Below are 12,054 nucleotides of genomic sequence, written 5' to 3'. Positions count from 1 at the left end.
TTTTTAAGAAAAATTGCTATAGGATCTTTTGTGTCTGCGAGATGGGTGCTGAATTTAGTCACTCATCCGAAAGATAGTGCAGCTCTACAACCTTCCCTCAGTACTGTACAGTGTGTCAGCCTGGATTTTATTCTAAAGATTCTGACATGGAACCTGAATCCACATCTTTCTGAGTAACAGGCAAGAGTGAGTCAGAGCTGACGTATCCTGACTCACCATCATCCCTCATTCACTCTAGAACATAGAACAGTACAGCACAGGAATAGGCCCTTCGGCTCATAATGGTATGCCAAACTTGACTTCAAATTAAACTAATTTGTCCATATTCCTCCATTCCTTGAATTTTCATGTGCTTATGTAAAAGTCTATTGTGTCAACATCTACCACCACCTCTGGCAGCACATTCCAGACTCCTACCACTCACTGTGTAAAAACCTTGCCCCTTACATCTCCTGCAAATGTGTTGCTGGTCAAAGCACAGCAGGTTAGGCAGCATCTCAGGAATAGAGAATTCGACGTTTCGAGCATAAGCCCTGATGAAGGGCTTATGCTCGAAACGTCGAATTCTCTATTCCTGAGATGCTGCCTAACCTGCTGTGCTTTGACCAGCAACACATTTGCAGCTGTGATCTCCAGCATCTGCAGACCTCATTTTTTACCCTTACATCTCCTTTAAACATTCCTCCCCTAACTTTAAATGCATGACCCCTAGTTTTAGATATTTCAACTCTGGGAAAAAGATTCTGACCATCAACCCTAGTTATGAGTCTTAGAATTTTATGCACTTCTATCAAGTCTCCCCTCAGCCTCCACTGCTCCAAAGATAACAACCTGAGTTTTTCTAGCAGGGACAGGACTGGCTGCTCAAAGATCTAGAGTTTGGTGTTTTAGACAAGATAGAGAGGAAGGTAAAAGAGTTGAAGGAGTTGCATTACTAATTGGAAAGAATGTCAGATCTGCACTCAGAAAGGACACACTGGATGGCTCATCCACAGAGGCATCCACACCCTCTCCAATGCATCATGTCTTTCTGATAGTGTGGAGACCAGAACTGCACACTATATTCCACCTGTGGTCTCACCAATGTTTTATAAAGTTGTAACAAGACTTCCTTGCTCTTATATTCTACATCAATGCTAATGGATGCAAACAACCCATATGCCTTCTTCACCAACAAGACTACCTGTGCTATGTTGTGTTGTCCAAGGACATTTCCACCAAGGTCTGTTTGTTCCTCAGTACTCCACGGAAACCTACCATTCATTATTTATATGTTTCCCTTATTAGAACTCTCAAAATGGATCAGCATGTATTTATCAGGATTAAATTCCATCCGTCATTGTTCTGCCCAATTTCCTAGCTGGTCAACATCAGACTGTACCGGAGACAATCTTCCACACGATCAACACCGCCAATTTTCATGTCATCTGCAAACTTACTAATTACACCTTCCACATTCACATCTGAGTTGTTAATGTATATAACAAATGGCAAAACCAGCACCAATCCCTGTGGTACACTGCTGGCCATAGACTTCCAATCACAAGTACATCCCTTTGCCTCCTGTTTACCAGCCAATTTCGAATCCAGTTTGCCAACATGTCTTGGATCGCATGGACTCTTACCTTATGAACCAACCTTCTATGTGGACCTTGTCAAGGCCCTTAGAAAACTGAACCCACTGCATTATCAACATCAATATATTTAGTCACCTTTTGAAAAATCTCAGTTTTGTCAGACAGGATCGTGCTGACTATCCATAATCAATCTCTGCCTTTCCAAGTATTGATTAACCATGCCCCTCAGAATTTTTTCCAATAATTTCTACGCCACCGACCCATCAGACTAACTGGTTCCATAATTAGCTAACTTGTCCTTACTGTCCTTCTTCAAAAAAGGAACCACACCAGCTATCCTCCAGTTATCTAGCACTTCACCTACATCGAGAGAAGTATTAAATATCCCAGTCAGGGCCTCAGCAATATACAATAGGTGGTGGAAGTAGACACAATAGCAATATTCAGGGCAGAACAGGATAAATACTTGAAGGGATAAAAACAATTTAAGGGCAACACAGCAGGGAGTAGAATTAAGTGATTAACTCTACAAGTCAATACAGTCACCACGGGCAAAACAAGCTCTTTTTGTGCCATATCATTCTTTAACTCTATCAGCAAAGTGAAACCATGTAACTGTAGACCTTTTGTCAGTCTAATATCAGTTGTGTGGAAGTTATATATCTATTAAGGGCAGAATGACAGAACATGTGCTGATCACAATCGTGTAGATTTGTAATGGGGAAAATATAGCTTACTAACTTAATTTAATCTTTTGAGGATGCCATGGACATGATAGTATGGGAGTGTCTTCCAGAGACTTCCAGAAGGGTAGTATTTGATAATATTTCAAATCAGGGGTTAGGAGCAAAAATTAAATTGTAAATGGATTTTGATTGGTAGGATCTCATGGTTTTCCACAGGGATCTGAACCATCTGTTCAGCTTATTGCTGTGTTTTGCAGGAAACCTTAAATTAGGAGGCACAGTTAAGTCCTGCAGATCAAAGGGGCAAATTAGAAAGCCAAATTAAATGATTGGGCAAAACTATGGCAAACAGAGATCAATGTGAATTCAACACTATCTGCATTTTTATCGTGCTTTTCACAACTATCCAACTACACAAAGTGCCTTAAAGCAAATTACATGCTTTTGATGTGTCATCACTGCTGTAACGGACAGTCAAACTGCACAGAGTCAAAATGCCGAAAACAGCAATAGCAGATAATGACCAGGTTTATTTTATTTTTGTGATGTTGATTAAGAAATAAATATTGGCTAGGATATTAGGGATAAGCAATTTTCTCTTCTTTGAAATAGTGTATTGGGTTCCTTTACATCCGGCCAACCAGAAAAATTGGCCTTAGTTTAATGCTTCATCCAAAAAACAGAACCTCAAACAGTACTGCACTTCATCAGCACTGCAGGGGAATGTAAGCCATAGCCTTTGTGCTCAGACTCTCAAGGGGGACTTGAATCCTTTTGACTCTGAGGATAACTCAGTTTCCCACTCATTGACTGATCTGCTAAATGTTCACGCATCTGCAGTTTCTGTTATGCTTTAACTTTGTAAAAATCATCACAAAAAGGTAACTGAGTTCTAGGAGAGGAAGGGAAAAAGGAAAAAAAAAGCAAAAACAAATCATAACAATTAAAACAACGCAGGTTCAGACTTACCAACAAACCAAAGACCCCATTCCTGTTCTCAAGTCTCTTGAAACGCCTGCTTCCTTTTTGAGTCTGTAATACATATTATAACGACACTAAGCTACATCACATTTAACCCATTGACCTAAACAGATCAATACTGCAACTTTACGTGAAAAATATTACATTTAGACCTGCTGTAACTTAACAAGCATTAAACAATGTCATCAGATTACTGAGACAAATCTAATCACATAACACTTGAAGAAATATTATCCATTCTGACATCTGGTGCTGTGAATTAAGCTCAAGCTGTTTTCTCTAATTCAGAAAAATCAATATTTGCAAAAGCCATCAATGATATTAACACAACAAGACTTGTTTAACCTGTGCTGCAAGAGTTAAGGTTTCAAAAATAACCATCTCACATTTAAGAACTGCTTGCCTATGGGACTGGTTTTTGTGAATTTAGTTGGTATACAATGAGCAAGTGGATACACAGGATTCTGGGAGTTTAAATACAAAAGTCAGTAAAAATAACAACACAGATTAACAAGGTTATAAAGAAATCACACCATACACTGGGATTTGTTTCTACAGGAATATAACAGATAAGTAAAGAAACAAAGGCAGAAATTACTGGTGAAACTCAGCAGATCTGGCAGCATTTGTGAGAAGAAAACAGAGTTACCATTTTGAGTAACTCTTCATTAGAACCTGGACTCAAATTGTTTCCGATCTCCAGCATGTGCAGTTCTTTGGTTTATTTATATAAAGAGTGAAGGTAAAAATTTATTATTTATTTATTTAGTTAAAATTTTAAACATATATCAAAACTCTGAGTTGGAAGTATGCAGACAACAGAATGTTCCTGTTGGGTGAAACAATGACAGAACCTCCCCGCCCAACCGGTGCTCACCTTCCACCCTACCACCTTTTCGTAAACCACATGATCCAACGATATTTCCACCACCTCCAAACGGACCCCACTACCAGGGATATATTTCCCTCCCCACCCATTTTAGCTTTCCACTAAGACCATTCCCTCCGTGACTACCTGATCAGGTCCATGCCCCCCAACAACCCACTCTCCCTTCCTGGCACCCTCCCCTGCAACCACAGGAATTGCAAAACCTGCGCCCATAGCTCCTCCCTCACCTCCATCCAAGGCCCCAAAGGAGCTTTCCACATCCATCAAAGTTTCACCTGCACATCCACCAATATCATTTATTGTATCCATTGCACCCGATGCAGTCTCCTCTACACTGGGGAGACTGGATGCCTGCTAGTAGAGCGCTTTAGGGAACATCTCTAGGACACCCACACCAATCAACCACACCGCCCTGTGGCCCACCATTTCAACTCCCCTTCCCACTCTGCCCAGGACATGGAGGTCCTGGGCCTCCTCCACCGCCGCTCCCTCACCACCCGACGCTTGGAGGAAAAACTCCTCATCTTACACCTCGGAACACTTCAACCTCATGGCATCAATGTGGATTTCACCAGTTTCCTCATTTTCCTCCCCCCACCTTACCTCAGTTCCAACCTTCCAGCTCAGCACTGCCCTCATGACCTATTCTACCTGCCTATCTTCCTTTCCACCTATCCACTCCACCTTCCTCTCTGAGCTATCACCTTCGTCCCCACCCCCATTCACCCATTGTACTCTTTGCTGCCTTCCCCCACCCTTCCTCTCTGACCTATCACTTCCATCCCCACCCCCATTCACCTGCTGTACCCCATGCTACTTTCTCCTCACCCCCACCTCCCTCTCATTTATCTCTCCACTCTGCAGGCACCCTGCCTCTATTCCTGATGAAGGGCTTTTGCCCGAAACTTCGATTTTCCTGCTCGTCGGATGATGCCTGACCCGCTATGCCTTTCCAGCACCACCCTAATCTAGACTCTGGTTTCAAGCATCTGCAGTCCTTGTTTTTACCTAGGGTGAAAGGAAAGGCTGGTCACTGTAGGGCGTGCTGGATGACTAGTGAAATTCAGGTTTTGGTCAAGAAAAAGAAAGAAGCATATGTCAGGTACAGGAAGCAGAGATGGAGTGAACCCTTACAAGAGTATAAAGGCAGGAGGAGTATACTTAGGAGGGAAATGAGGAGGCAAAAAAGGGACGAGATAGCTTTGGCAAATAGGATTAAGGAAAATCCAAAGGGATTTTATAAATACATTAAGCACAAAAAGGTAACTATGGAGAGAATAGCACCCCTCAAAGATCAGTAAATCAGCACACGTAGAGAGCTGCAGGAGATGGGGGAGATATTAAATGAGTATTTTGCATCAGTGTTTATTGTGGAGGAGGATATCGAAGACATAGAATGTGGGAAATAGATGTCCATATTATAGAAGTGGTGGTTCTGGATGTCTTAAAACACATAAAGGTGGATAAACCCCGAGGACCTGATCAGGTGTACCCTTGAAGCTAGGGAAGTGTTTGGTGAGATATTTGTATCATTGATAGTCCCAGACGAGGTGCCGGAAGACTGGAAGTTGGCTAACGTGGTGCCACTATTTAAGAAAGGTAGCAAGGAAAAGCCAGGAAACTATAGATGGATGAGCTTGACATCGGTCGTGGGCAAGTTGTTGGAGGGAATCCTGAGGGACAGGATTTACATGTATTTGGAAAGCCTAGGACTGATTAGGGATAATGAACATGGCTTTGTGTATGGGAAATCATGTCTCACTAACTCAATTGAGTTTTTTAAAAAAAAGTAATGAAGAGGATTGATGAGGTCAGAAGACATGACCAATATGGACTTCAGTAAGGCATTCAACAAGGTTCCTCATGGTAGATTGGTTAGTAAAGTTAGATCACATGGAATACAGCGAGAACTAGCTTGTAGGTAGTGGACAGCGGGTGATGGTGGACAGTTGATTTTCAGACTGGAGACCTGTGACTAGTGGTGTGCCACAAGGATCGGTGCTGGGTCCACTGCTTTTTGTTCTTTATATAAATGATTTGGATATGAGCACAGTAGGTATAGTTAGTAAGTTTGTAGATGACACCAAAATTGGAGGTGTAGTTGACAGCAAAGAAGGTTACCTCAGAGTATAACAGGATCTTGATCAGATGGCCCAATGGGAGGAGGAACGGCAGATGGAGTTTAATTTAGATAAATGTGAGGTGCTGCATTTTGGAAAGGCAAATCAGGACAAGACTTATACATTTAATGGCAAGGTCCTGGGGATTGTTGCTGAACAAAGAGACCTTTGAGTGCAGCTTCATTATTCCTTGAAAGTGGAGTTGCAGATATATAGGATATTGAAGGAGGTGTTTGATATGTTTTCCTTTACTGGTCGATGCATTGAGTATAGGAGTTGGGAGGTCATGTAAAGGACATTGGTTACGCCACTGTTGGAACATTGTGTACAATTCTGGTCTACCTCCAATAGAAAGGATGTTGTAAAACTTGAAAGGGTTCAGAAAAGATTTACAAGAATGTTGCCAGTTTGGTGCATTTGACAGATTAAATAGGCTTGGGCTGTTTTCTCTGGAGCATCAGAGGTTGAGATTTTATAAATCTTACAGAGGTTTATGAAGTTATGAGGGGCATGAATACTTGGATAGCCAAGTTCATTTCCCTCGGGTGGAGGAGTCCAAAACCAGAGGGCATAGGTTTAAGGTGAGAGGGGAAAAATTTAAAACAGACCGGAGGGGCAATTTTTTCATGCACAGGTGGTGCGTCTATGGAATGAACTGTAAAGGAAGTAGTGGAAACTGGTACAATTACAACATGCAAAAGGCATCTGGACAGGTGTATGAATAGGAAGGGATGTGGGCCAAATGCTGGTAAACGGGACTAGACTTATTTAGGCTATATGGTCGGCATGGAGGAGTTGGATCAAAAGGTCTGTTTCTTGCTGTAATCTAAATGACTTGAATGAAAGGACTGAAGTTTTGGTTGCCAGGTAGAACATAACTCAAGAAGAGGACATAAAAAGGCTGCAAAAGAATATAAATAGGTTGTGTGTGCAGGCAAAGATCTGGCAAAAGAAGTACAATGTGGGAAAATGTGAAACAGGCAGAATAAGAACATCCTCTCTAAATGGTGAGGTAATGTGCAGACCTCTGAGAAGCAGAGGGATCTAGATGTCCTTGTGCATCATTTGCAAAAGATTAATACACCAATATAACAAGCTATTAGGAAAGCTAATAGAATACTATTGTTTATTGCAAGGAGAATTGAATAAGGAAGTACAGTGTACCAGTGATACAACATCTGGGATACTCTGTAATGAGATTCCCTACAGTATGGAAATAGGCCCTTCAGCCCAACATGTCCACACCGACTCTCTGAAGAGTAACTCGCCCAGAGCCATTCCCCTACCCTATATTTACCACTGACTAATGCACCTAACACTATGGGCAATTTAGTATGGTCAATTCACCTGACCTGCACAGGAAACCGGAGCAGCCAGAGGAAACCCACACAGACACGGGGAGAATGTGCAAGCTCCACACAGTGACCTGGAGGCGGGAATCAAACCCAGGTCCCTGGCGCTGTGAGGTAGCAGTGACAATAGACAATAGGTGCAGGGGTAGGCCATTCTGTCCTTCGAGCCTGCACCGCCATTCAATATGATCATGGCTGATCATCCTTAATCAGTATCCTGTTCCTGCCTTATCTCCATAACCCTTGATTCCACTATCCTTGAGAGCTTTATCCAACTCTTTCTTAAATGAATCCAGAGACTGGGCCTCCACTGCCCTCTGGGGCAAAGCATTCCACACTCTGGGTGAAGAGGTTTCTCCTCATCTCTGTCCTAAATGGGCTACCCCATATTTTTAAGCTGTATCCTCTGGTTCGGCACTCACCCATCAGCGGAAACATGTTTCCTGCCTCCACAGTATCCAATCCTTTAATAATCTTATATGTCTCAATCAGATCCCCTCTCAGTCTTCTAAACTCAAGGGTATACAAGCCCAGTCACTCCTGTCTTTCAGCATAAGGTAGTCCTGCCATTCCAGGAATTGACCTCGTGAACCTACGCTGCACTCCCTCAATAGCCAGAATGTCTTTCTTCAAATTTGGAGAACAGAACTGCACACAATACTCCAGGTGTGGTCTCACCAGGGCCCTGTACAGCTGCAGAAGAACCTCTTTGCGTTGATACTCAATCCCTCTTGTTATGAAGGCCAGCATGCTATTAGCCGTCTTCACTACCTGCTGTACCTGCATGCTTACCTTCATTGACTGGTGTACAAGAACACCCAGATCTCTTTGTACTGCTCCTTTACCTTAATTGATTCTGTTTAGGTAGTTATCTGCCTTCCTATTCTTGCCACCAAAGTGGATAACCATACATTTAGCCACATTAAACTGCATCTGCCATGGATCTGACCACTCACCTAACCTGTCCAGCTCACTCTGTAATCTCCTAATATCCTCCTCACATTTCACCCTGCCACCCAGCTTAGTATCATCAGCAAATTTGCTAATATTATTACTAATACCATCTTCTATATCATTAATATATATTGTAAAAAGCTGCGGTCCCAGCACTGATCCCTGCGGTACCCCACTGGTCACCGCCTGCCATTCCGAAATGGAGCCGTTTATCACTACTTTTTGTTTCCTATCAGCCAACCAATTTTCAATCCAAGTTAGTACTTTGTCCCCAATACCATGCGCCCTAATTTTGCTCACTAACTCTATGTGGGACTTTATCAAAAGCTTTCTGAAAGTCCAGGTACACTACATCTACTGGATCTCCCTCAGCCATCTTCAGAGTTACATCCTCAAGAAATTCCAGAAGATTAGTCAAGCATGATTTCCCTTTCATAAATCCATGCTGACTCTGTCCTATCCTGATACCAGTGCTAACCACTGAGCCACTGTGCCACCCCGTTTTCTTATTTAAGTTGGATATGTTGGAGCAGTTCAGATTAGGTTTACTGGAATAATACCTGGAAATGGGCAGGTTATCCTATGAATATCGAATTGAATATCCTCAGATCAAACAGGGTAAGAGACAGTTTGACTGAAACATGTAAGATACCATAGTTTTTTATTCACTCATGATATGTAATCTTAGCAGGACTTATACACTTAATGGCAAGGTCCTAGAGAGTGTTGCTGAACAAAGAGACCTTGGAGTGCAGGTTCATAGCTCCTTGAAAGTGGATTTGCAGGTAGATAGGATAGTGAAGAAAGCGTTTGGTATGCTTTCCTTTATTGGTCAGAGTACTGAGTACGGGAGTTGGGAGGTCATGTTGCGGCTGTACAGGGCATTGTTTAGGCCACTCTTGGAATATTGCGTGCAATTCTGGTCTCCTTCCTATTGGAAAGATGTTGTGAAACTTGAAAGGGTTCAGAAAAGATTTACAAGGATGTTGCCGGGGTTGGAGGATCTGAGCTACAGGGAGAGGCTAAACAGGCTGGGGCTGTTTTCCCTGGAGTGTCAGAGGCTGAGGTTTACAAAATTATGAGGGGACTGGATAGGATAAATAGGCAAAGTCTTTTCCCTGGGTTCAGGGAGTCCAGAACTAGAGGGCATAGGTTTAGGGTGAGAGGGGAAAGATACAAAAGAGACCTAAGGGGCAAGTTTTTCACGCAGAGGGTGGTACGTGTATGGAATGAGCTGCTAGAGGATGTGGTGGAGGCTGGTACAATTGCAACATTTAAGAGGCATTTAGATGGATGTATGAATAGGAAGGGTTTGGAGGGATATGGGTCGGGTGCTGGGACTAGATTGGGTTGGGATATCTGGTCGGTATGGACGGGTTGAATCGAAGGGTCTGTTTCCATGCTGTACATCTCTATGACTCTATGTGGGCATCTCTAATTGGCCAGCATTTATTGCCATCCATAACTGCACACAGGTCAATTAAGAATCAACCACAATGGAAATCAGAGTTAACGCATGGCGTGGCAGGGTGGCTCAGTGGTTAGCACTGCTGCCTCACAGCGCCAGTGACCCAGGTTCGATTCCTGCCCTGCGCAACTGTCTGTGTGGAGTTTGCACATTCTCCCTGTGTCTGGGTGGGTTCCTCTGGGTGCTCCGGTTTCCTCCCATAGTCCAAAGATGTGCAGATCAGGCGAATTGGCCATGCTAAATTGCCCATAGTGTTAGATGTATAAGTCAGAGGGAAATGGGTCTGGGTGGGTTACTCTTCAGAGGGTCGGTGTGGAATTGTTGGGCCAAAGGGTCTGTTTCCACACTGTAGAGAATCTAATCTAACTAATCATTTCTCTCCAAAGATGCTGCCAGACCTGCTGAGATTTTCCAGCAATTTCTGTTTTGGTTTCAGATTTCCAGCAGCCGCAGTTCCTCCGGCTTTTTGTCTTTAGTGATAGGGGACTCGATTGTAAGGGGAGCTGACATGTAGTTCTGTGAGACAAAGTAGACAGGCAGGAGTCTGGAAGAACACAGCAAGCCAGGCAGCATCAGGTGGAGAAGTTGATGTTTCAGGTGTAACTCTTGTTCAGGATTAGGGGTGGGTGTAGGGGGAGCTGCAGATAAAGGTGGCAGCAGGGACAGGGTGGTGAGGTGGGGATAGGTGAAGACATGTTGACGACCTGGTTGATCAATGGGAGGAAGGAATCTGGTTGGTGGATAGCTTAAATAGACAAAGTCTTTTCCCTGGGGTGAGGGAGTCCAGAACTAAAGGGTATAGGATTAGGGTGAGAGGGGTAAGGTATAGAAGGAACCTAGGGGCAACTTTTTCACACAAAGGGTGGAGCTTGTATAGAATGTGCTGCCAGAGGAAGTGGTGGAGGCTGGTACAATTGCAACATTTAAAAGGTATCTGGATAGGTATATGAATAGGAAGGGTTTAGAGGGATATGGGCCTGATGCTGGCAAATGGAAATAGATTAGATTGGGATATCAGGTTGGCATGGACGAGTTGGACTGCAGGGTCTGCTTCTGTGCTATACATCTCTATGACTATCGTGGCAGGGAGCAGTGGAAGGGAGGGGGAGGGGCTGGGAAGGGAGTTGGAGAATGGGAAGGAAGGTCATTTGAAATTGGAGAATTCAATGCAACAAAACTCTCAAATGGTATATTGCCTTGCTGTTGCAAGAGTTGTTGATGTCTCATTGGGCAGAGTAGTGACAGACGGAATTTAATTCTGATAAGTGCAATGTGATACATCATGGAGGATCTGATAAGGGAAGGATATACATAATGGAATATACGCACTGAGGAACAAAGGGACCTTGGTGTACAAATTTATAGATTCCTGAATTTATCTGCACAGGTAGACAGGTGAGGAAGGCATGTGGCTGGTTGCCTTCATTTGCCGGGTGTAGAATATAGGAACAAGGAAGTCTTGTTACAACTTTTTAGAACATTGACTAGGCCACACATGGAAAACTATGGTTCTGGTCACCACACTATTGGAAGGACACGACTGCACTGAACAGCAGCAGACAACATTCGCCAGATGTCACCTAGGATAAGAAGTCTCGGTTATGAGGAGAGACTGGAAAGGCTAAATTTGTTTTCATCAGAGCAGAGGAGGCTGAGGCGTACAAAATTATGAGAGGCATAGACAGAGAATCTTTTCCTCATGCCAAAGTGTCTAAAACCAGAGGGCATAAGTTTAAGGTGAAGTGGTTTAAAGGAGATCTGAGAAAAATGTTTTCACCCAGGGGGTAGAAATGTCGAGAGTGCGACCTGAGAAGATGGTAGAAGCAGGTACTCTCACAACATTTAAGAAGCATTTGGATGAGCATTTAAAATGCCAGGGCATAGACTTTGGGCATGTGCAGGTAAATGGGATAGTATTTGGTGCTTTTTGGTCACCATAGAAATAGTAGGCCAAAGGATCTGTTCCTACTCTGGAGCGATACATAGAATCCCTACAGTGAGGAAGCAGGCCATTCCACCCATCGAGT

At 43.3% G+C, this 12,054-nt stretch overlaps 1 protein-coding gene across 1 annotated transcript in view; it reads right to left on the bottom strand.

The window, feature by feature from the left end:
• The window catches only part of tbrg1 (transforming growth factor beta regulator 1), a 65,358-nt gene that overhangs the window by 18,982 nt on the left and 34,322 nt on the right, over nucleotides 1-12,054 (bottom strand). Inside the window, exon 6 of the mRNA XM_060854109.1 lies at nucleotides 3,233-3,295. Within this exon, the coding sequence (XP_060710092.1) occupies nucleotides 3,233-3,295 (63 nt within the window). The remainder of the gene's footprint in view (nucleotides 1-3,232; nucleotides 3,296-12,054) is intronic.

The sequence above is a fragment of the Hemiscyllium ocellatum genome, chromosome 43 (assembly GCF_020745735.1).
Source record: "Hemiscyllium ocellatum isolate sHemOce1 chromosome 43, sHemOce1.pat.X.cur, whole genome shotgun sequence".
NCBI lineage: Eukaryota > Metazoa > Chordata > Chondrichthyes > Orectolobiformes > Hemiscylliidae > Hemiscyllium > Hemiscyllium ocellatum.
This window is presented reverse-complemented; position numbering and strand designations above follow the sequence as displayed.